The 26831-nt window shown below is 36.2% G+C and overlaps 1 protein-coding gene across 23 annotated transcripts in view; it reads right to left on the bottom strand.

Moving 5' to 3' along the window:
• EPB41L2 (erythrocyte membrane protein band 4.1 like 2) overlaps nt 1-26831 on the bottom strand; it is a 113846-nt gene that overhangs the window by 20892 nt on the left and 66123 nt on the right. For 16 of the 23 annotated variants that reach the window (XM_051792512.1, XM_051792507.1, XM_051792514.1 and 13 more), the window contains 9 exons: nt 23484-23526; nt 17585-17660; nt 15902-16120; nt 15354-15441; nt 14602-14754; nt 13337-13434; nt 7997-8169; nt 4891-5069; nt 409-471 (listed from right to left, as the gene is read on the bottom strand). In XM_051792512.1, the coding sequence (XP_051648472.1) occupies nt 409-471; nt 4891-5069; nt 7997-8169; nt 13337-13434; nt 14602-14754; nt 15354-15441; nt 15902-16120; nt 17585-17660; nt 23484-23526 (1092 nt within the window). Of the gene's footprint in view, nt 1-408; nt 472-694; nt 728-841; nt 3325-4890; nt 5070-7996; nt 8170-13336; nt 13435-14601; nt 14755-15353; nt 15442-15901; nt 16121-17584; nt 17661-23483; nt 23527-26831 lie in introns of those variants that run through there. The other 7 variants (XM_051792520.1, XM_051792521.1, XM_051792527.1 and 4 more) reach the window with 3 other exon arrangements.

Genomic DNA, 26831 nt, shown 5'->3' with positions numbered 1-26831 from the left:
GTATTTGATAAAGGTTGATTAAACTGGCAAAAGCTAGAAACCCTGCTCACAGAAGATGCATACACTGAGAAGCAATGTACAAAAATCCATTTAGAATTGTGAATTGGACCCATGTGTTTGCTTTATCTAAATAGGGCTATTATTCCCAGTTGCCACCTTGAAGACATCTTGCAAAAATATACAAATATACATTCAAGATGAGGTTTTGTTGTGGGGTTTTTTGGATTTGGTTTTTTTTTTTTTTTTAATTTAAACTCAGAAACTAGAATGATAACATGCAACATTTCCAAGCTGGTTTTCCCCATGCACTTCATGCACTGTGTCCATAACAGCCTGCAAGTGACCTCCCATCCCATGCAGCCTGGCAGCCCGTGAGAATGGAGAGTATTTTTCGCATTACATACAAACCTCCAACATTAAATTGCTATGTCTGACATAAATATTTTCCCCGTCTACTCTCAAGGAATTGATCTGTGAAATTAAACCACATACAAAAAAAAAAAAAGAAACATAAAATAGACCAGCAAATAAATAAAAAAGGACCCTTATAATCAGACAGTTAAAAAAAGGAAATAAAATGGTTAGGTGAAAAGGCACTATACAGACAGAACCCACGGAATATTTAGGGTGCTAACAAGGCAGGCAGCTACGGCCAAGTTCAATTGTAAAAAAGCAACCACAAAAAACCAACCACCTTCTGCTGTGCTTCCTCCTCTTCGTATTCCACCTATGTGGGCACATGACAAATTATCAAGAAAAGGAAGTGTTAACATATGCCTACAGACTAACACAGAGGCTTCATCTCTTTGTAAATGCTGCAAAGCGTGCTGTATTTACAGACCTTTACTGTTTCGGCCCCAGATGTCGAAATTAAGCGACTTTGGTCTTCTTTCACCTACATTGTTGTAGAATGGTTGAAGTAATTTTTGGCACAAGCGACATGAAAAATGGAAGTTTCACCCTGCATCCCTTTCTTGCTGTACTTTTTAAGCGTTTCTCAGGTGAAAATTTAAGAATGAGTAACAAAGAAAAATGATATGCATAATTTCTATGGCAAGCAACTGAAATTCTGCAAGAAGTTGATGGGAAAATGGAATCTAATCCAGGAGTTCTTTTGGGAAAAGTCTAGGGTTCAAGTCAAACATTTGAATACTGTATCTACAAACTGTCTCAATATTTTAGGAATGTTGCTGTCTCGGGATTAGTTATTTACACCACCTCCTTCTTTTTAGGTGAGTATATTCCTTCTTAAACTGCAATGCACTCTGTTGGAAATGGAAGCTAATCTTCATATCTTCTCTCCAAGTATTCTGAATGCCTTAAGGAACAGCATCCTTTAAAAAGCAAACCACTTCCCAGTCTTTCCACAAATACAAATATCAACTGCTCAGATTAGAAAAGATGCATGTCGAAGTCAACACTCTGCAAGTATGTAAATCTGAAGAGAGGTTTACTTACTGCTCATACTGTTGTATTTTGGATTCTGTGTGAATGCACATTTTTGCATTTTTATTAATTTCTGACCTTTCTTGAGTTCTGTTTTCTGTAACTTTATGTTACGAATTATGGATTGAATTTGGTTACAGAAACATTGAGAAAATCTTTACAGTCACGTTTTTCATTATTTTAAAAACTTAGACTGGTGTTATAATGACATCATATCATATTTACTGTGTTTTTAACATGTACATCCATTTAGCAAACTTTGTTAAATGTATCATCAAACAGGCCCTCCTCCTTTTTGGTTCTATAATATTTGGTTTCACATTTCCTGTGAGGATCAAAATAAAAGACCTTTTCCTAGTGCTGTAACATGCGCAGCAGACGTAAGGAAGGGAGGCATTTTGTCAGCCATTCCAGATGATCAGAGTAACATATCAATGTGACTGAGGCTTCTGTACAGCAATTTTAGCAGTGTATTCCAAAGAATGTTCAGACTTCAGTGATTCAATCTGACACAAACTGCAACCCCAGCTAATGAATGAAATCAGTCTCCACCTTAACTGCTGCTAGAAATTAATCAAAGCATGTAAAAAAAGAAAAAGTGCCATGGACAGACTCAACTTTGCACACAGCCTTGTAGAGTTGAAACATCTGAAATCTGGAATAACAAAAAACTGATTTGCTGATTTTAAAGTATTCACAGTTTTCTGGTTTCAGCTTTTAGGAATTTGATTTTTCAGATCTAAATAGAACTTTGGAGATATGCATTCCAGTCAATGCACGCGGAAGACATGCATTTTAATACAAATTGATAGTGCAAGTAGAACTTGCAAATAGTATCAAATAATAACATATCTGTTATTACACAGAGGACTTTTGGTATTCAGATTTATGGTCTCGTAAACATTTTGACCTACAAAGCAAGTCCACCTGCAGCTCAGTATCTGTAGAATTGAACGAAATTATGCATGCTGAAGGAAATCAGGCAGAAAAACCACAAGCAAAAAATTATTGACTAAAAATCCCATGATGGCAATTTTTCACAAAGAAGATGCTAAAAAGATACAGATATACACATGTGCGTGCATGTGTGTGTGTATTTATATATATATTTACAGGCATGTACATAGACATATCTCTATACTAGGAAGTGTGCAAAACTGAGCAAGCCTTGGGAAAACAAGCCTAAAAGCCATGTGCAAGTGTCAACATTTAAGCAACAAAATTACACACCTCCTCTTCCTCTGCTTTGTCATTCAGGTCACTGCCATTAGAGCCACTAAAGGAGGTCGCCTTTGGCTCCAGGTAGCAGAGGGACAGAGCAAGAGGAAGGGAAAATGTGAGCGAAAAAGGAATAGACTGGAAAGCAGACAGAAGCAGCACAAAGATAAGGAGAAAAGAGGGGATGAAGGAAGGAGAGGTAATAGGAATATAGTGCTGAAGGCCAGGTGGGAGGAAAGAGATGCAAACATCAGGAAGGCTAGGAAAAGTAATATAGCCATCCTCATCAAGCAGCGAACGGAAACTAAAAGAAAGGCATCTGAAGAAGCTGAATGAGACACGCAGCTCAGTGCTTTTGTAGTCATTTGTATGGATTTTTCCCTCAACAGCAGGGGAGCCTCGACTAGCTAGGGGTCTCATAGATTCAAAGATATTATTTGGTGAAGCTGTTTTTGTTTTATTATGATCTGATGTTTGTTCCACTGAACTGCACTCTGAAATGTCTGAGATGGTAAGGAGGGGCTCTCCAAAGGAATCTTCCTCTGAAATATCTGAAAGCACGTCTATCTCACGGACAGGTGACAAGTTTGTAAGATGAGATGACACAGAATAGATGGGTACTGATGATGGGTGTATGTGAGTGAGCTGAAGAAAAAAATTCTGTGCACAGTGGAAAATGAAAGCACAACAAAAAATGCAAGTTTGAAGGCACGTGAAGAGGGAAAAAAAAGAAATTATTAGTTAGTGAAAACTTTTACTTAGAAGAAGGGATAGCTCTACTAAAGCAATAGAAATAAAAACAAAAATTTCCTTGTGTTTTATAAGCAGCCAACTTGTTTACTTCTGTGAATTATGAAAGGAACCCATTATGAATCTTTTGTTCTCAGGCTGTAAAGAACTGTGCACTTTTGAACTGTAATAGTCACAAAACAGATGGAAGCAGACAGACATTCAAAGCTTTGGCAGAAAGGTCAGAGGACAGTGCAGTACACAAAAGGTAAACTGGTATTTGATTCATGGGTTTATAACTATTTTCTCTAAGACTTTAAGAGAGCCAGAAAGAAAAAAGAAAGATCTGCGCTAGGAAAAAAAGAAAGCTGTTCACAGAATAGGCATGTGTAACAAACCTTACTGAACAGCTTCCTGGAACAACTTCCTGAAATACTGCCTCTTTTTTTTTTTCTCCTCTCCTCTGATTAAAATATTGAAAGATACCCAAACAAGGGAGTATCACCATTATCAAGCCCAAAGGCAAAACATAGTCATTTATTTTACCATCTTTCTCGCAAGAAGAAACTGTGTGTCTTTTTTCTAGGCTAATTAAAAGTATTTCAACTTGCCAGTAAACAAAAAAAATGCCACTATGGTATTGTTGTCTTCCTAGACTTGAATGCAGTGGAAACATATGAACTGTACAGAGAAACTCAGCAGTCTCGCTAGGAATAAAATGGGTAGCTAGCTTGCAAAAATGTTTGAAGACAAAATTACTCTTTAAATATTACAATAAGTTCTGGAGAATTGCTGAAAAAGAAATTATCCGTAAGAGAGAAAGAGCAGCAGATTTTAGTTGACACTTTAGGAGAAAATTTTTACATCAAATCATACAAAATCTAAATTTAATTTTTTGACCTATTTCCCTTATAGCTCAAACAAACAAGACAAGTAAATGTGTGCAACAGGAACAGATCACAGTACTCAACTTTTCACAGAAATCTACACCTTAGTCAACATACAAATTTTTAAAGGATGAAATAATTCTGCAAATGGCTACTAAAATAATACTATTACCTATGGTAATTAAATTCAGTCATAATATCTCCAACTTTGTAGTTGGGTGTAGAATGTAGAAAATTCTGTAGTTTGTAGAATGTACACACCTGTGGATATATATTAGCATTTCTTTTTAAAATCTGAACAAACTAAGGAAATGAATAACATTATTTACCCTTTGAAACAGTTATTCAAGAACTCATGCAAGCTTACTAAGAATTCAAATTAGATATATAGCAATAAAAGAAACCCTAGCTCAGTGCCATTTAGAAGTTTGTATTCTCTTTTGCTTACATACACTTACATGAAGGTAAACCCACAGAAAGCACTTGACAATTTTACTTGAATATTTTAATATGATGTTCCGTATGATGTTCAGAAGCAATAGACACTAAATAACCACACATGGACAAACACCACATGAACAAATAATTTTGGTGTGAAAGTCAGCCATACCTTTCCATCCTGAGTCAATTCTAATTGTGGAGTTTTGACTGGGCTTCCATCTTCTTCTCTGCCACCTTCTTTTAAATTAGCCTGACCAGCAGCTTCAGTGTCAATGATTTTATCTCCAGAAGCCTGGCCTCCAGTAGCAGAGAAGTCTCTTAGACTTTGGTCTGAGATACCCATAGGAGCTATTGGAGAACAAAATAATTTTGGTTAATTGGGGTAAGTTGAAACATTTTGGATTTAAGTCTTCTTAACAAAAGTGGTTTATGATGATGTCAGCAATGAGTAATACAAACTACTTACTGAGTGATACAATATTTGTCAGCTTCTTGGCTTTATAAAAAGTCTATGGTTCCCATTGCACTGATACGAACAGCAAAGTGCCCTTGTCGTAAAATGTGCACTTACTATGCAAGGGGAAAAAACCCTCACATTTTCAAACAGGTATTTATCAACTTCTTGATTAGTCTTGGAAAATAAACTGAAGGTATTGTTCTTTGGACTGTGTAAATCACCATTAAAAAAAAAGAAATAAGCAACAGTATTTTGTGGAAATCCACTATTTGAGAGGACTACTTTAATGCAATATAGAAATAGCTATACATATAACTGTAACAGTATTTTTCGCTGGAACCTTAGCACAACTGCACAAAGGGCTCGGTGAGAGTAAGAGCTTCCCTCTACATGCTGGCAAAAAACTGGAAAGTGGAAATACTAAATATGTACACTTGAATATAGTCAAAGCACAAGGGAGTGAAAAGCCTTAAACTAAGGGTGTTTTCCTCTTATTTGATTCAGAGTAATAGGATTGATGAGAAGGATGGCTCTTTTTTTTAAATCATGATGACTGGCTTAGTCAAAATAGTAGTAATGAAATAGAGGACAATTCAATTAAATTAAGAAGCTTTAATAAACACAACTTTGATATAAACTTAATTAATTTAGTAATGTCCTATAATACCTCCATATGCCTTTGCTTTACAAAGTCAAGGTGCAAAAAGTTGAGAGGAAGAGGTGTTTCTTGGAGCACCTTTGAGGGATATCCTCTTCTGAAAAGTCTGAGCTCCATACCAGAGATGCCCTTAAGCTGCAGAGAAGTCAAAACCAGCTAATGGAAAATGTGGCATTTGGGATGTTAGGCTTTCAGGGGGCCTCTATAAGTAGTAAGTTCTCCAACTTAAGCTTCTGATCCCTTCTTGGGTGCAAATAGAGCATTTTTTGGGTGTACATCCCTGAAGTTCCAGAAGTAACTTTTGACAAATCACAGAGTAACTTAGGTTGGAAGGAATATCCAAAGGTCAGCTAGTCCAAACTCCTGTTCAGAGAATGTCCAGTTAAACCAGGTTGCTCAGGGACTTGTCCAGTTGAGTTTTGAGCTTGTCCAAGGTATTTTTTAAACAAAGAAACAAAAATTTCTTACTTGTAACTAAAATTTGCTGTGTCTTAACTTGCAGGCAGTCCCCCCTGCCTTATCACTGGGCACCTCCAAGAAACACACAACTCTGTCTTTATGTTCCCTGTCAGTAGCTGTAAACAGCAATATGTCACTACAGCCTTCTTCTATTAAAGCTGAAAGATCACAGTTCCCACAGTCTCTCATATATCACAGGCTCCTGGCCAGCTTTGTGGCCCTTACTGGGCTCCTTGTAATATGTCACTGCCCATCTAATACTGCAGAACCCAAAGGTAGACACGTTATTTCAGGTATGGTCTTCACGAAGTACTGAATAGAGAGGGATAATAATTTCTTCTAATATGCCAGCTGTGCTCTTGCTAATACAACCCAGGATACAGTCGGCCTTCTTTGCTTTAAGGGCACAGTCATGTTGACTCATGTTCAACTTGTTCCGTGGGAATCCTCAGATCCTTTTGTGCAAAACTGCTTTCAGAGCAATGTTTCATGACATTCAAAATTTTGACTGTGATGCTTCTGTAAGAGTGAAAGTTTGGGCCTGAACACACGTGCACACACGCCTGTATTCTGCAGATGATGTACAATGGATCCCAGAAAGTCTTGATTATACAACCTCTGAGAGCTGGGTAGAATTTAAATTGTTTCTAACCAAAAGAAGAAGAGGAACTAAACCAGAGTCAGACAGTAACACTGATGTGGTGACAAGACTTTTGGTTGCCACATGGACTCATCACATGCTGTCAGTGCAAGCATGTTTGTCTCTTATTTTTACTTTGGTTCTCAGAAGGTAAGACGTGGTAGGTATCCCAAGCAAGTGTCAGAGTTTGTTCATTTGTCATAGTATAGAAGAATGAATATTTGCAGAAGCAAAACTCTTGTAAGTAGAACATTTTTTTAAGAAAATAAGGTGCAGTTGACAGCTCAGTTGTAGCTAAACTTACATCATTGTTATGGTTCACTTTTATTCCAGTGAAGCTTCACATTATTTTGCTGAAGAGTTATTCTATTATATATCATTACAGAAGTCATTTAGAGTAAGACATGTGCTTATACATCTCTCACACATACTGCTGGCACAGTTGCCTTTGAAAAGAATGCCTGTTTCCAATAAAGGAAACCAGACGGTATTTCTGCTCAAAGAAACCAAACTCTAGTAATGACAAAAAAACTCCAAACCCTTTAGCTATTCAAAGTCAACATAAAAAATTTTAACTAAACACTAAGGTATTGAATAAATATACAAGAATAGCAATATACTGAACTAAATGATAGAAAACTAGGAAAAAAACTTGTTCATCCTTTTATTTTTATTGTAGAGACACTCAGGCCAACCTAGATCCCAAAAGATGCCACTGACCAAACAATTTTTATTAACAGCCTATAATGCATGCCTATCCCATAAAAAAAGATATGAGTAGTGTACACAGATGCTATGTACCCAGTATAGAATTCTCCATATATTCACAGCAGTGCCATACAATTTAGGCAGAGACTTAACTTATTGTTTAGGTCCCCTAACATTGATAAATACATAAAGTGGCTACTCCTCACACATCACCCATTAGAAACTGAAATTCATAAATTTTGTCAGTTGACCTTCTGGCCATCCATAATATCGATATTTTTGAATGTTGGTCAGATCAGAGTGACAGCACACAATGTAATCATTACACCAAAAAAATATGTCAAATTTCATACCTCCATCGAGGCTTCTGGAAACACGTTTGCTTGACGTGCGTTCAAAGTACGGAGCTGGTCTGTCTATGAGGTTGCTCGCCTGCCGTGTCTGTGCTTGCGTACGTCCACTGTAGCGGAACTTGGAACCCAAGGTTAGAAACTTTGCTTTTGGAGGCTGTTCCGGTGATACAAGTCTAGAAAGAAAGTATGAGGAAAGTCAGTTAAAAGGGCTTTATTTTAGGTATTTAATTAGGTACTTTAAAGCTAGTTATTGTATTCCAGCTTCAGTTCCACGTGCATAATTTGTGGCCTCGAAGAAAGGATTCTACTGCAAACTCTTCAAAGACCTTCCAAAACAATGCATGTTATTTACTATTTGCAGTTGGAGTTGAAGTGACACTGATAACCATCACATTTTTCCACAGTATGACTAAGCATCTGGGATTCTCATGGTGCTATCTTGGTTAAATTGTATTTTTTTGTAGAAAGCCAAGGCCATTATAGGTCCATGCAGAATACCTCTCAGATCTCTCTCCCTAGAATGTTACTTATAGTAAAAACTGTACGTTTCACTTCCACTGTCTTTCCCATATTCTGAGGTACCAATACAGCACTTGTTCCTCAAAGTTAGGGAATAGCATCTCAAAGTTGTATAGAATGCTGTATCAAGTGCAAAAAGACTGAGATGGCTTGAGAGTTGTGACCAAACAGTAAGTAGCCTAACAGTTTACAGTCAGACTGGTTTCTTCACAAAGTCATTTATACATTTACATAGGTTGATGTTTGCTGGATATAAGGAGTGGGGGGAAAAACATACTGTGAAAGGGGTGAAAAAGAGCTTCAGTTACTTGTACTGTTAATGCTGGGTATGTATGTTTGTACCTTAAATATTGGAGTCAATGTCAAGAAAGTCCAAGTACCAATGTGGCAGAATTGGCTGTAAGAGATTCTGTTTTGTTCCCCCAGGTTTTGACATCACATGAGTTTGAAGACAGGTCCTCTATACCTCCCTGAATTTCCTTTAGTCTGAGGATTTCGAAGTTCATATTCATCTAACCCTCATGGTTTGTACTTTGTTTCTGAAATCTGAGCCATCAACTGCAACACTGATGATACTGTTTGTACCTGTGCCATCCTTGTTGATAAGATAAACAGTCATCACTGCAAGAACTCTTCCCAGTCCCACTTCTCTGGCAAGGCCTTTGATGTCATTTCCTGGATCAATGTAATGCTGCAAATACATGCTCACCTAGCACGGCAGTCTCCATGGCCTATTCTCTCTCTGTATAGAACTATCAGATTATTGCAAATAGAGCTTTCTGATTTGAGGATCTGCAAAGAATGAGCAGCTCACTGAACATCAGCTTTCAAGCAGAACCAGCAATTACTGTGCCCTTTGCACTGAGGATGGCACAGATTAGAAAGCCACACTTCAGAGTATGCTGACTTTGTTCTCTTCTTTTGAAGCATTTGCACAGGAATATCTGTGTCAGTGGAATCTGATCAACATATGTTAAAACAGTATCCAGTACTGGGTTCTGAAAACTATGACAGTTGTTCTAAAGATACGTCAGTAAAATTGAAGAGTTTTCAGATACCTAGCAAAAAAAGACAGTGAGCTACTATGGTGAGTTGACCCTGGCTGGATACGAGAGTCCCACCAAAGCCACTCCCCTTTCTCAGCTGGACCAGAAAGAAAAAGATACAACAAGAAGCTCATGGGTCGAGATGTCATCATGAGCTAAACAGACTCGACTTGGGGAAGAATTAATTGAATTTATTATCAGTCAAATCCGAGTAGGATAATGAGAAATAAACCCAATCTTAAAAATACCTTCCCCCTCACTTCTCTCCTTTTTCCCAGGCTTAATTTTTACTCCTAATTTGCTCTACCTCCTCCTCACCAGCAGGGCAGGGGGACAGGGAATGGAGGCTGTGGTCAATTCATCACACGCATCAGTGTCTCTGACGCTCCCTTCTCATAGGGGGCAGGACTCCTCATGCCCTTCTTCCAGAGTAGGGTTCCTCCAATGGGAGTCAGTCCTCCCAGTATGAGCCCTTCTCACAGGCTGGAGTTCTTCTCAAACGACTCCAGCAAGGGTCCCTTCCACAGGGTGCAGTCCTTCAAAGAACAGGCTGTTCCATAATGGGTTCCCCATGCCATCAAAAGTCCTGCCAGCAAACCTTCCTCAATGCAGGTCTCAGCCTCCTTCAGGCATCCCTCTGCTCCAGCATGGGGTCCTCCACCGGCTGCAGGCGCATGTTTGCTCCACCATGGACCTCCATGGGCTGCAGGGTGATAGCCTGCCTCACCATGGTCTGCACCAAGGGCTGCAGGGGAATCTCTGCTCTGGCACCTGGAGCATCTCTTCCTCCTTCTTCACTGACCTTGGGGTCAGCACAGTTGCTTCCCTCACATATTCTCAGTCCTCTCCCCAGCTGCCACTGCTGTTGCACAGTAGCTTTTTCCCCTTCTTAAATACATCAACTCTGTCACCAGTGGGCTCAGCCTTGGCCAGCAGCAGGTTCATCTTAGAGCTGTCTTGCATTAGCTCTATCAGACATAAGGGAAGTTTCTGGAGCTTCTCACCACCCTTGTAGCCCCCCCACTACCAAAACCTTGCCATGCAAACAACACAGCTCAGTAGATTACCATTTTCTCTAAGAGAGTATGTTTATGGTTTTGCAATAGCACTAGCCAGAAGGATCCAATCCCCCATGCCTAAGGTGCACCTGAATCTTAATCTGTTCCAACACATTTTTAAAGAAAAGAGTTCAAGACAAACTCATCCACCCTTCTGCACTAAGGCCGCTTATGTAATAACACTGCTGGAGCTTCACTTTCATTGCTTCTGTAAAACAGTCTTTCTCCCCATTATTTCCAAGAGAGAATGCATTATGAACTAAGAGGAAGAAGGCTAAAAGGGTTTTTCCAAGGTTCCTTCTGTTCTTGATTTTCCAGTTTTGGCAAGGCTACAGCATTAACTGCCATTTTTATCTTCCACCCTGCTGAGATAAACTTTTAATCTTTTAATGTGGAAAAAACAAGAGAACTAATTACTTCCTGATTAAGGGCACTTGAATGGATTTTTTGTATTACAGGCTTAATTACATAAAATAACTGAAAACTATGCTTTTACCACTTTATGGTATTCTGAGGAGACACAAACAATTGTGAAAATTTCAAATAAAATCCCATAAAGTGTAAATATAAGCAGGTTTCTGCAGATGCTGGTTAAGATCCAGAGCTGCCAGCTGAGCTTACCTCAAAAGATTAATGTAGATATATAGTCTGACTATATTTTTGAAGTAGATTGCTGCTCTTTGAAAATGGTACTGGAATCCCATGAGTTTGAGCTGATAATAAGTGATACAATGCCTTTTGGTTGTCATTTTCAATATTTCAATATTTCATTGCAACTTTTTTAAATAACTTCATATATTGGCTGAATTTCCTACACATAAGAAAATCTATCTTAAGGTGGTTATTTGAGAAAAACTGAAACATTACATAAGACAACACAAGGAATCTTACCATGTTATACAGGGCATGCTAAGAAATTTGAAAGCTAAAAATATACATCTAAACTGTATACAATTTACTGTGTACACACTGCAGCAGTTGCTTTCTGCTTTTTATCTTTGGAGGAAAATAGAGATGGATTTATTTTACTGTTTTTAAATCGGGATGAGACGTTGTGAGGATTTTCCGTCAGATGACATCAGTGGAGTATATGGATTTTACAGAATGGTTGATGTATTTATTACATAATTCTTGTTGTAATGTCATTCCTGGTTAGGAAAAGCCACTTCTGATTGGAATAAAATCCACTTATTTTTATTATGTCAGAATTTCTGTAATAAGATCATCTTATACCTATTAATGCTCCTGGAAACTTTCATACTTGCAAATGGTAGTGGTCAGTTTAGGATTTTTGACTTGAATAAGATTTGTTTTTTCTTTACTCAGATCTATTTTATTACTATAAAACTAGGTTATACAGTTTACCAGCAAAGTAAATCACCGCATGAGTTATTTGAAGAATATTGATAAAAACTTTTCACTGTGCACAGAACTGCATGCTATTTATAGTAATGGACACCAGCCAAAGCAGACTTCAAATGTTCAAGAATAGAATGCTTGATTATGTTAATTAACATAGCTAATGAATTCTATCAACATGAAAAAAAAAAGTCTCTGATCAGGATTTAAAATAGAAGTGCTTCTAAATTAAGCATTTGAAGACTGATTTATGCTGAAATTTGCCAATATCAGAATAAATTCCAACATTGCATTCAAGATTATGCTACATTCAATGAAAATCTGAATACTGAAAGTCATCCAATAAGACAGTTCCAGTAATCAACTACTTAGGTCTCCTGGTCTCCAAGTTTTCTGAAGTTCTCAATCTAGCAAGTGTACTCAGTAACAGGATTGCGTCTACCTTAAAACACAACTTCTTTTTTAAAACAAACAGGCTACTGATAGAGAAAGCTTACCCTTTACATACCCTAGTTACTGTGCTTTAAAGCAAGAAACTTGGATTTAATGCCTATCCAATCCATAAGAGATTCAACCTACATCTGTGACTCCTAGGCTGCATGGGGTACATGTACTCCCTCATGGAATGTGTGTTATTATAAAAATCAAATGAAGATTCTTTAATTTCCTTTTCCCTGGAAGAAGCAGACTGTGGTTTGTTGTCAAGTGCTCATTTACAAATAGTTGATAGTTTCAATGACCAATTCAGAATTTTTTGGTGTTCCTCATTTGCTGGGGAAAAAATGCAGACTATAAACAATAGTCTATTTTTAAAGTGATTATCTTCTTTGAGGAATGACTGCGAACTCAGCCCAGCTCATAAATAAGGAAAAACTCAGCTGCAAGCATTTACACTCAGCAGAGTATTCAAGTTAATTGAATATTAACATTAAAGCTAATTGAATGAAGATTACTGTCAAGCCCTGAGAGCTTCTTGTGAAGATGTAGAGTAGCTTTCTAGATGGTCATTCTGCAGAGTCAATCTCTCAGGAAATCTTATAACAGAACCATAGAATGAGTCCGGTTGGAAGGGACCACGATGAGTCATCCAGAAAACTCTTGAATATCTCCAGTGATGCACAATCGCTTGTTTACTTCCATCCTGTTAGCACTCTGAAAGTTTTGATAAAGCAGTTAATTGTACTTGCGACTTTAAGAATTGGTAATTTGGAGTCAGTGATTGTCAGGGTGTCTTCTAAGAAGTGTTACTGGACTGAAAAATTAGGGGCAAAGATGGGGGAAATCTCTGCTTTCCTCATATCCTTTAAAATGGGGGAGCATACCTTGTTAAGTGGGGGAAGCAGAGAATTATCATTTACCTGAAGAAAGTATGGTGCTCCACACAAACCTTCCATAACCTTTTAGCTGCCCGGTGGTTTGGCAGTTTGAACCCAATAGTGCTCTCAAACTGTTCCAGCTAGAAAGAATCCACAAATAAATTAGTGCATTTCCTTAAGCTGGCTATTAATTAATAGGTAGAGTTCAGATAGTTCCATTACTGTATCAAGCTGTAACATTCTTGTCATGAGACTTCATAAGATTAAAAAAACATAAATCTAAAAAAGATCAGAATTTCCAGCCTTTTAAAAGAATTATACTTGTTGGGCTAAGTCATAATGGGTAATAATGACATAATCACTTCCTAATCTGTACTAATGATTCTTGAGAAATCAAATAATACTTCAGTGTTCCTTGCTGATTTTCTGACTAGTTGACCAATGTACTTAAACTGCATGAAGCAATGGTACTGCAGGATGTGCTGCACACTTTCCTTGGATTTAATAAGAGTCTGAAATGCATACTGCAGTGGTAAGATTATATGATCTGTTTCACTGTATAACAGTTTCTTAGTAAAAGTATTTCATCTATGCACACCATCAGGAACTGCAAGAACAATACATCTGTGTTCCAAAACTTACAAAACTACAATGCTAGTATTGTAAAACTGGTCTGACTTCTCTTTTGTTTTATTTATTCACACAGTAAAAGCTACCTTAAATATTTTAGAGTGTAATCTGAAAAAAGTATTACAGTGTTTGACATTTTCATTTTTTGTTAAATTTCCAGTTACAATGTGTTCAAAATGTAGCCTCCTGCCCCCCCCCCCCCCCCAGCAACTCTCACAAACTTTTGTGGGTAACTGAAAAGAAAGTTGAATCCACAACTTCCACAGCAGCTAACAGGGTTATAACATCCTACAGGAACTCAAGCCTTTGGTTACAGCCACAAACTAGATTTGCTGACATTTGGTGAAGAGGAAGAGAAGTTGTCTCTCTCCCAGGACTGCAGGTTTGTATAGACAGTAAAAACATGGCCAGTGTAACTAGCTTTCTACGTTAAAAAAACCATAAAATTACAAGATGGCATCTATTAACAAAAGAAAACAGATTTTCTTCTTGGTTTGCATTTACTAATCACGGTGTTTAATACAATCAGTAGAATCTGAAGAGAAAAAAACACTCCTAAGTTCTGCTCAAATCCCTCATAAGCTTCTGAGGGCAACTGGGGAAAAAATGAGGATGCTTTCTTTTTGCTGAATAGAAATGATCTCACAAAAGAAATAAGACAGAAAGATGCTACTTACTTCTGCTGGCCTGACTTTGATATAGAAATTACTTCTCTTGTATGAAATCTTCAGAATTTTTGGCCAAGCGAAGCGGTTTATCCGGAGTCTATCTTTGTAAATCAGCAGACCATTAGCACATACACCCAGCATGATATCCACACCTTCAGAATCCTATCATGTATGAGACAATTTCATAAAAATCAGTTTAATAACATTCCATACAATTATTGCTGACGTACCTAGAGGGAAAATAATGTAACTGGGACATGTTTCATATTCCATCCTGGAAGACTGACAATGAGATTCTTAAATAAAAAATAGTCAAGTGTATTAATTTTTTAGGAAAGGTTTCCAACTGAACGTTTTTGGCGCTCATAGGCCAAAGCATATGCCATAGTTCTGGGAAATTCTTCAATATTCTGGTAATAGGGACTAATTTAACAACATAAAAGCAAGGAAGGGTATGGTCAGTGTGTGTGCTACCAATAATTTCAACAAATATTAAAAGAAGAAAAATTAAAAATTTGCCTTTCCAACTTAAAGCAGTCAGTGTAAGTCTGAACAAGTTGGTGATCAAGGTGATCTTAGATATAAAACAAGTTCTAAGAATGTTAGAGCTATAAACTGAGTAATTATTGTGACCAAGAGATAAAGGCTTATAACCAAGAATTAAGTATATAATTTTTAAAAAAATTATATATACACTGTTTTCTTTAATACTAAGCATGTCTATCATAAAACAAAAAAAAAAACAAACCAATCCCCAATACCTTGGCATGATGTAAATCCACTCCATACATGGAGAGTCTCTTAGCATTTTCTAGGAACTGGGAATCCGCTTGTGCTGGAGTCAAGCCCCTAAAACCATTGAATAAGCCTTGAGTTTACTCACAAAAAACTGAGAGTCAAAACTGAGTGCAATCCTGGAATTCAGACACATAGAAAAACCTCAGCTTATAAGGTATCAAGAGCACTTCTGCCCTACAGGTAGTGTTCTTTCAGAGCATATTATTTTCCTTGAGCACAGATTTTCACCTTCACTCTTTCAAAATATTCTAGCTGTATGTGGCTATAACTAATTGATGTGCTCAGATAAAGATATTTTCTCCCAAAGTTCTCTTCCGAGATCTTAGCAAAGTTACTATTTTTCAAACTGAAATTTTCCAAAACATAAAACTAAGACCTTTTGGTTACATAACAAACAATTTCCAAAGTAACAATAATTTCAGCTCAGCAGTTTTACACGTACTCTTAACAGAACTGACATAAATGTGACAAAGCACGATGACTTCATTTAATCCCACTGTATCTGACACACCTGTGTGTTTTGTGTAGCTCAGCCACCTTCTCTTCCATTTCTTGAGTTTGATTGGGTGCAAATTGGAATTCACTGATATAATCACTGCGGTGTTCCTCTGGGTCATGATCACCCAGCTCAGCCTGCAGGGTATATGAACCAAGGAGGGCATGAGTCACAAAAGAACAGGGCAGTCGACCAGATACAATATCCTGACGAAGCTGTAGGCACAAGAAATACCTGGAAGACAAAGGAAGGGGGAAGGGGTGGGGGAAACAAAGAACAGAGAAAGTGTTACCAACAGCAAATTAATAAGAGATATGACAGAATTCATCAAGATGCATGTAATCATGTAAGAATATTTTAAAGTAAGTCAATGCATTAATAACTTGTTACACCTTACATTATTTGAGCATTATTATCACACAGTAAATTTCACTTCATTTTTAAGAGTCAATATTACTTTCATAAAAAAGTGTGAAAAGCAGGAAAAATTCTGATTTCCAATGTAAATTGTAATTGTAGTTTTAAACAAATCTTACTTAGGAACTCCTTCAGTTCACATTGTAGCCTGTGGGTATCTATGGTTTAAAAATAAAAAGCTCTGCATTTCTTTGACATGTCCCTTTGGCTTTAAAACTCTAACTTATACATCCCTTGCAGTTCACAAGCTAATCAAGTCAGGTAATGTACAAAAGAAATCCAGTTTAGTACTAAAACCATAATTACCTTCCTTAAACCATGTATGTATTAGAATTTAATATTTCAGGAACTGCATACAGTGTTCTACCAAATTTAACAAGTTAGCAATCAGCTTAATATCCTTCATATAGTTTTTAATGTAAATGAAAGGAAAGTCTTACTAGTGAAACTTAAATTTTAAGGAGTTTAGCTTTAAGATATAACAGAATTGCTTTTATCAATTGAATGCACAATTGAAAAGCCAACCAACTTGCTGAAAATTTTCAAACACAGCTTCTCATAAATATACTCTGTACTGAATGTCTTAGACTATTTGTAGCAATATATCAACTGCATACTTGTGTAGCTATCTTATTTTGTGCAGAAGACTGATCCAATGCAATGTGTAGTAGTAACACACATCCTGCCTCAGCAGTGTCAGCTAACTCTAAACTAAAACTAAGTATTTAGGTTTTCCATAACTCCTGAAAAAAAATGAGTCAATTCCCTGCACGCAGTCCCTAATTATGTTACTTTTACAATGCTACATTTTAGGTGCCTAGTATCCACTGCATTCTAAGTATTTTCTATCTAAGAAGTTTGGAAGATAATTATTTTCACATTGTATTATGTTTCATGGCTTTATTTAATCCATATGTGTAAAACCACATTTTCACCAATCTAGTCTACATTATTACTGAAGTGCCTTGGATCCCCTGAGCTTCACTCAAAACCACCAATGCCCTTGTTTGCTTTATATTAAAGCAGCAGACTGACAATAAACCACTTGCTTCTTTCAAATACCATCACTCACATCTTACCTCCCGCCCAAATCATATCCCTGCTTATCATTACATTCTTGCTCAGGTTTCCTCCAGAAGTTTTCACTTTACCTTTTCAACCTTGTTCCAAAAAGCAGTTGATCTACAGTGTACAGCATCCAGAAACTGAAGAAGACATTTTATATGGCTTTCCAATTAGACTAGTAGTAATTTTAAGTCTAAAATTGGGAACTGTGCATACCTAGTGATGTCTTCAGTCAACTGTGAAGGATCAGGGGGATAAAACTTCACATTAAAGGTGAATATCCAAGGTAAACCTAAACATGAGAATATCTGATTGTTAATTTCAAATATGTTGAAGCAAGTAAAGAGAGAACCTTATGGGAAAAAAAAATGTTAGCCAGTCACATAAATCTTAATCACTGAAATCTCCAAGAATGTTTTTTTCTGTCTTTTTACAGGACATTAGTAAGAAGAATAGATTATTTTTATTAGCCAGTAGAAACTCAGACACACAGTAAAAGATTAGCATGTTAGAAATTAAGATAATTTTTTACAGTACCTTATGCAAATATCAGAAGACATTTTTAATTTTAAAACTATCATAATATTTTAACACTTTTAAGTTATTGTGTGTTCAAAGGCATTTGAATTGAATTTGTGTTTATTTCTAACTCCTCCAAGGATAACAGAGTTGTCCTGTCTAAACTGACTTGGTTTGAGAGACTGTACAGTAACTCTGAACAAGATGTCAAAATGAGATCTGTGTTGTATATGACAGAAAGATAATAAATTATTCATTGAGAATGCATGGAAGACAAAAAATATTAGCCATTCCTACTTAAAAATATTCTTCTGGTAAACACCACATCTAGCAACTACAAAAGCAATGGTATTTTAAATTTCAATTCTCGTGTGTTAGAATTGTTAACAACACATGCATTTTTTTAAGCAAAAGTGTGATTAAAGCAGTAGACTGACAATAAACCACTTGCTTCTTTCAAATATCATCACTCACATCTTACCTCCCGCCCAAATCATATCCCCGCTTATCATTAAATTCTTCTTGCTCAAGTTTCCTCCATTTTCAATTAAAATTGAAATTTTAATACTAGATTAATAATTTGAAAAAGCATTAAATCTTGCCTTTAATCCTCACTCTATTTTTAAACAAATTTTTAAGATGTGAAAACTAAGTCATACATCAATAATTAAAATACATTTTCAGAATGCTGATCTACCAGTATTGTAATTGGAAAGTACCAATACCTTACCAAAATACAGAACATCCCTAATTCTAACAGATGTACGACACAATGCTAGAAAAAAGTGCTAACATTTTTGTTTAAGGTTATTTTCTTTAAAAAATCATGTTCTAAAATTTCATAACTATTAAAGGTAAAGAGGTGCTTTGTGTCAAAACTCCTAATATCTTCCAACATTTCAAAAACTGTTTTGGTTTTTCAGACAGGACTATTCACTGAAGCACTACAATTTCTGTTTAAGAGTGAACCTCATTCTGCCCCTGGCTGCTAAGCCACTATTTCTTTTTGAGAGCTCAGGATTTTATTGTATCTTAACATTGCCAGTTGTCAAATTTTTGTCAGAAAAATGACAATTTTGTTTACAAAATAAGGTAAGACTCCTTAAATGAGAAGGCCTAATTTATCATTGCATCATCTACTGCAATACAGTGCAAAACAGAATTAAGACAAAAATACCTTTAAAAAAGAAGTCTAACACTGATTAATGCATACAGCATAATAAACACAGATAAAGCTGGAATAGATTTACCTACTTCCATTATTTATCTACCAGAGAATTAGCATCATTTAATGAAAAGATGCTGATATTGAGTAAGCCAAACTGATGAATATTAGGAACTGGGTCAAAATATCTACGCAAAAAGCATTAAGGGAGAAATGTAATCTTAACAGGGCTGTGGGATGTGGACAACTGGATGAAGGATGTGTTCTTCCATACAGATACTAAACCAGTCTTCAAGTTTTCCTGGAATGAAGCAGTGTTTCCTGGCATGAAGCAATTTTTCCTGGTCTAAGACTGCAATTCATATTTGAATTCCTATTTAACCCATTGCTCGTTCCTGTCAGCATTTCTACAGTTAACTTTCAGAAAACAGGGGACCTAGATGTGGTTTGAATAAAAAACAAAATTAAAAAACCACATTCTCTATAAAAAGCTAAGAAGTCCATAAATTCTCAGAGCATATGGACTTCAAAAAATTCCATGTGTCTACTCATTCCATTGCTAATTTATTGAAAAAATATTGAAGCTGACTTTGTACTAAATATTTTCTGAACAGTTTGTGACCATATATTTTGTCTCATTATTGAAAGCACATTTATCTCCTAAATATAGACTAGCAAATATAATACAATGTACACAGTCTATATTTATACTTCTCACTAAAGCATACTGTTTATAGCTGCACAGCCCAGGCATACAAACATAATTGCCTTCACACAATAATGCACATTATTACTGTTTTTTTACTGAGTTGGTAGCAAAGACAAAAAAAAAAACCCTGTTTTAAAATTATATTTAGCATTCTGTCCCTGATAAGGCTCTCTGTGTTTTGATGTTTAGTAGTATGGGCTACAGAAATGTCAAATTTTTTTCTAGCCAGCTTGTTACATCAAAAATGCTTCTGTGGCAACTTTAGGCACATTCTTAGAGAAAAAGAATACAACAGAACAAACCAGCTAGCAGCATACAATTAACATGATTCATCCCTTTTAAACGGGAAAAGTCACTAAGTTGGGTTTTTTTCCAGTAAAGGCTTTTCCTGGCTTTTATTCATGATCTCTCATGTGTCAGCTTTTGCAGGAAATCTCTTCCCTTGGCACAGGTACTTAGTTCTCTTCAACGATAACAAGCTACACTCTAGTGTAATTAGCTTAGATCAAAATTGGCTACAACTCCGACAAATATATAGTTATATCTATAAAATAAATGAATATAAAATAAAGGGAACCTCCATAAAGTGACCACCATATTTTGGTACCTGTGCATAACCATACATTTATTAGCATTAAAATCAAACTGACAGTCAGAGTTGTACATTTAAAATGCAAGCTCTTTCTTAATTAATTCAACTTCCCTTAGTATCCCAGTCTATTGTGCCCTCACAACATCTAAACCCTCTCCATTTCATAAGATATACAGAGAACATGTGATATTAGAAGTATTTTTTGCAATAGGAATACTAATTGTGCTGCAGACTAGAAAAGTATTTAATTGACATAATATTACCTTTGGTTTAAACTGATAAAATCCCAATTTGAGTTTTTTATAAGAGTGACCCACCATACCCCCTGTGTCTGAGAGTAGACTCTTCCAAGGTGAGTTGCTACTGCTTGTACCATCACAAGATTCAGGCTGTCACAAGTTCTCAGTTTTGCAAAAGTCTGAGTCCACCTTAGATGTAGCAATTTTCAAGAAGAAGTGACAGAAATGTAATTACCCACCTGTCCCTGAAAGAAGTAATTAGAGGTTTTAACACATGCCAGTGGACAGCCCAGTACATGAGCTAAAAAAGTCAAGAATTCATTTTCCTGAAGTGATCAGGCTGGCTGAAAGTAAACAAGATTTTTGTCACCTTTGTAGCCCCGAGAACAGACACAGTAATTTGTGGATCACGTTCATTAGCCAAAGTAACATCATTAATTGCTGAGATCCCACATAATTGCCCAGCCAAAGGCCAACCTCTACAAATAAGAGATCACACAAAGGGCCTGAGGACTGTGATGTAGCAAGAGACAGCCTGCAGAAAATTACTTAGGGGAGACTATAGGACTATTATTTCATCTTCCCAAGTCAAAGGTGCTGCATACATGCCCAATGTGCAGAGTACTGGTGTTGCTTGCATTCAGAAGAGACAGAGATTGTTATAAAATATCATGTTGCAAACTGATGTGCTGAACTACACTTCCAAATTTGTTACCTTTGTGTGCTCAGATTAATGTATTTGTCTAGATACACTTATCTAGCATGCTAGTGCTTCAGTTTCAGTTTGTGCTACACAAGAGAAACAGAAATTAGTTTCTTCGAATGGACTAAGGTTTTACGGGTATCTTAAATTTAATGAGTAGTTTTGTACATAAGATTTCCATTCTTGATTCAAAGACAAATATATTTAGAATTAAGCCTGAAACAAAGAAAAGTCTCACTATTTGATAGCCATTTGTCTGGGGGATTTAATGTGTCTGCAGTACATTCCAATATCTGGAAACTTTAATAGACTGATTACGAGGAACACGACTGACAGCATGCTAATTACCTGCAAATTGGCGTAAGCAAGTTTCATTTTAAAATCCTTAAAATTCTGTTGTTACTTGTCTGTTTGCTTTATTATGCCTATCAACTCTGAAATACTATAGATTGGAGAAAAAAAACCCGGTCATGATTCCTAATTCAAGAAACTGGACTTGCTCTCTAGTATAAAATGTAGGTCTTCACGGTGTATGAAAAATCACAGCCCCTTAAAATATTTTTTTGGTAGTGCATATGATACAGTATTAAAAAAACACTGTGTAGTGAATTCAAAAATTTTCAGGTCCATTGTTACACTCCAAATTTTTGACACTAATTGTAGGCCAGATAGCATGCAAATCACTATAGAAGACAAATAAGTATCAACAACATTTGTATCAACAAAGTTGATACAGAAAGTATAAACACCCTCAATATTTTGTCATTTATTAAAAACAAAACAAAACAGCCTTTAGTGCACATATTTGGACAACTAACAGATTTTCACTAAAGACCTGTAGAACAAGAAGTTACAACACCAGTAACTTTTCCTTAATTAGAAGTATGGTTGCTACTTCCATCTTCACCATTTTAATAGTTCTAGTTTGGTTATACAACATATATATGTTAGATCAAAACAACAAGTTTCCAAGGAAGCTTCTGTAACTTTGATTTCTATACTGAAAATATAAACCACACCTTCCTAGTGTGGGATTTCCTCAATATGCAAAGATCTAAAGAAAACAAAATTAACAACACTATGATTTCTGGAAAAATTGAGTGTTGCCTTAAAACAGTAGAGTCAACAATAGTAAAGAAACCATGTATTTATCATTATATATAACACCCTGCTGTTCTTAATTACAAGTACAGTCAGTTCCTTAACTTAGATTCTCATTTCCTTAACTTAAATTCTCGTGTTGAAAGTGTAGGCATGTAAATATTGTCATCATTCTCTTCTCCCCAGTTATGTTTCCTAACAGGTATTACCAAAAGGTTTCCATCAAAAACAAAACATCAGCAAAAAGCCCTGGATTGGCCACAAATTAGTAAAGCAATGGGAAGAAGTTCAGTAAGGGCAATGGGCTGTCTAGCATTTTTTAGTGGTCACTTATTTTGTGAAATGTAGACTCAGGCAGAGTATCACCTAAATTTACTCTCCATAAAGTCCCCATGGAGAAGGTACCCCAGGCAGTGAAGAGCTTTGACAAATTTTTATGCTAATGGGGTAAAATAAATTACTCATCATGTATTGAGTATAGGAAGTAGAAAGGCATTTCAGACAAATTCAGTCTGAAAAGCATTGCAGTGAGACATTCAGAGATTATGCTCTCTATTCCATTTCCATTATGGAAATGGACATATCACAAAAGTCAATGCTGGACTGATCAGTATTGAAGAGTATACATTTCCTGTAAGACATATTAATTCTCTTTTTAGAGTTTCATATTTTTCTGGTGAGTCTTTGAAGTTATAAAGTCCTATGGCAACAATCACGACCACCCTTCTAAGACGACATTCTCCATGTAATAACTCAAATATCAGCACAAAGCTGAAAAGCATCTACTGTTTTAGAATGCAAAACCATCAACCATTAGTCACATGCAACAAAGGAAAATTTTGGAGCAATAGCCAGCAAAATAATTAACTTCTACAGCAAAAAGTTGAGTGACTCTTTCTGCCCTTCTTAGACAGCAGACAGAAATAGAAGATTTGCTTTCTCTTTTAAGGCTGAGTACACCATTATCAGATAAAAATTATTTTAAACCTGTAAGTATACAATTTAGTCAACATCCAAGCTACTAAGTTTATCTCCATTTCTGTGAGGAAATAAAAGGAGCATAACATCTGAATACAAAAGTACTTACTTCTAATTTGTCTCTTGATTTCCTTCGAAGGATCTAGCCAGTTCTGAAAAATAAAAAGATAAAAACCCCACAGCCAGCATTTAAAATCCTCAATACCAAAAATACTTTAATATAATCTGTGCAACCTATTAAATAGCTCATAGCATTTTAGTTACTATTGATACATGCAAAGAGATGGCATTGTGACAGATCATCCAAAAATTTAACTTTGGGAAGTGAGACTAAGAAATCAGTCACATATATTCATCAGTAACTCCTGTTTACTAATTTTACCCATACATGTTAGGAAACAATTTGTGTGAGAGACTAGAAACATAAGCCTTTTAACTACAGTTACTGAGAAGTTACTTCATAAAGTGTTTGAACCTTTATTTCTCATGGCCAGACATACATATTCAAGCACATATATGGAAGAAACACACTTGCATACAGGAGCCTGACAGCAGGCTTTGCAACATTTCAAAGACAGAATGCGTAAGGTAGGGAAGAATTATAAACTCACTTGTGAGGTCAAGGACAATATTTGCTTTTTCCTAAACCACTGCAGGTATTAGCAGCTTGAAAGACTGAGTGGACCCCTCAGTGCCAGCACAAATGTTGAGTAAGGCATACTTCTACCAATTTTTCTTGCCTAACTAGTGGATACTGAGTATAACGTGACTCACCTTTTTCAGTCTGTGGTACCAAACAAATTCCAGATGCAAAACTGTTTCCCAATACCATGTCCCTCAGTCTCTATTACAGGCTTTTGTACCCAAAGTCCAATTCACTTGAAAGAGACAAATATGCTAGGCTACAGTTTCATAGGTCTGTATGGATTAGGAGAACGTGAAACTATGTTTTTGCATAGTTTCTAATGCAAATCTTTAAGATAGATCACCTCTGCTAAGAGAAAATGTGGCTCCTATGAATATGACCCAAAATATTGAGTTCCCTGTTGTAAATGACCTTCGTTCAAGTAGATTTCATCACAAGTGCAGCATGTATTTATTAGATAAATACTGTTTATAAATCAAATGCAAAAACCCCTTTTTATAATTTTTTACAATTTTAATGTAAAAAAAGAGAATATCACATCTCTTGCTTTAAGAAGTCTGTGACCTCTGCTTTTCATAGCTACTATGATTTTTCCAGAGGTGGCACAGTTCATAACATTGTTACAAAGCTTCTCCAAAATTCTGGATACTATTTATTTTGCTTAAGTCAGAAAAACTGCTATCTGTTGAAAGAACCTTGACATGGAAAGGCCTTGGAAGACAACATTAAGTCTTCAAATAATTTTAACCAAGACTCACTTCAGCTACAGTTATCATCCTAGGTTTTCAGTTTTGGCATGAATTCCACTCTGAAATTACACACAGCCATATTCTTGCAATTACAAAGATAACTAGAAGTAGTTTAAATTCTTACATTTTAGATGTAGCGTAAAGTAAAAAAAATACAGACTACAGTGTGGCATAGTTACAGCAGAAAACTAGCATTCCTGAGTATGTTGCTTTCAATGCTTTATCTTTTATCACTACAAAGAAGGAGAAAAGAATATAGTGGAGGATGAGAAGAATAATTCTTTCTTTACACAAGTTAAACAGTTAATTTTCTGATTTTTCCAAGTCTGAAATAAGCTTATTGGAAGTAGACTTTGCCACCAACTTTCATTACTGTTCTGTCAAATAAAATCAGATGCTTATATTCCATTTATAGGTATAATTACAGAGGTAGGGTTTTTTGCATCCGTGTCTTTTGTGACAGATAAAACAAATACCATGAAAGAATCTACCCTGAATTAGAGCTCTTAATGCAGAATAGACAGGTCTGTCTTTCAAAGCAAAAGACAAAGTGTATACACAGTACTTTGCTCCACTAGGCAGAAATCTATTTGTTTAATTTGTGAATGGTAAGGTTATAGATGAGACAAAGTAATGTATTGTCAAAGAACAACAAAATGTTCTCTACAATTACAAAAGTATTTTGTACAAATCCAGAAAGGCAGCATTTCCAGCTGGCACCCAGAGAGTAAGAGCAGAAGCTTTCTAACACTTCTGCACAACAATTACAGTGTGAATGGAGCATTCATGAACTTTCGAGGGTCCAATGCAATGAAATCCCTAACTGAACTTTACACTAATAAATTTAACATTTGTAAAAAAGAAAGAAATAATTAATGACTAATCTGACTTAAATAGTTTTGAAGTGTGTATTAAAGCTAACAAAAATCAGTCTGATTTGAAGACATAACATCTCTCCCAGCTGCAGAGAACACCCATGGAGAAAAGTTAATGGGACTCCTCCTCCAATGGTACCCCAATGGTGCATTAGGGAGCAGCTCAAAAGAGTGCCTGGCATTCAGTTTCCACACACCACAGCTGCCATGGATTTCAACAGCTGGCTAATAAATGGGTGGCTGTGATGAGTCCACAAGAATGGAAAAACACATCATTCAGCATTTAGTACTGACTGGCCTGGAGGGCAGAGATTTGTGACATTTTAATCTGAAGAGGCAACAGTCATAACAGTAGAAAAAAAAAAAAAGGCATCAGAAAGAACTGGTACTGAAGCAAGTCAAACTTACTACAGAGATGAAAAAAAAAAAACCAGGGCCCTAAACCCAGAAAAAGTTCTGTGAGAGTAGGAGGTGGGAAATGCAAATCTGCCAGAGAAGACTCTTTTTAAAGTTTCTCCAAATAACACAAAGAACTTATTTGTATGACAAAGACAAAATCCAACAACTGTGGTTGTTCAGTCCTCATAACAGATAGGACCAGATTTCTCTGGAAGTTTTTAAATAAAAGCCTGCTGCTGCCCATTGATTCAGGTGAGATATGGTCTGCTCTTCCTTTGAATAAGTGCTTGACTTAGACTCCACATACAAAGAAGGACCACATTATCAGATATTTCTCACTTAATTTACGTAAATACCTAATATATAAGTGCTGCTACAGTAACACTTCCACAGTACTGGATGGGAAGCTCAAGGATTCATTCAGGCTAAAAAAGACCTTTAGAGATAACTGGTCTAAGTACAATTTAAGAGCTACTTTTGAATTACATCAAGTTGCCCAGGTTCATATCCAGTCAAATTTTTAGTATCTCCATGGATAAAGACATGTGAAAAAACAGGCTCTTTTTAAAATGTGGAATTCTGGTCTCCTGCATTCACATGACTGAAGAACACCAAGAAAATCTCAGTCCAATTAGAGGTACATTAGGGAAAAAAAAAAAAGAGAGAAACACTTAACTCTACGCCAATCCAGACTTTTCTGCTCTACTTTCAAAAACCAAAGGCTCCCTTCCCTATCTACCTCCTAGGATCTACTCAGGTGGGCTATTTCCTGGAATAGCTTGAGGATT

This window comes from Manacus candei, unplaced genomic scaffold (genome assembly GCF_025592945.1).
Source record: "Manacus candei isolate 608988 ecotype Guabito, Panama unplaced genomic scaffold, ASM2559294v1 h1tg000034l, whole genome shotgun sequence".
Taxonomy (NCBI): domain Eukaryota; kingdom Metazoa; phylum Chordata; class Aves; order Passeriformes; family Pipridae; genus Manacus; species Manacus candei.
This window is presented reverse-complemented; position numbering and strand designations above follow the sequence as displayed.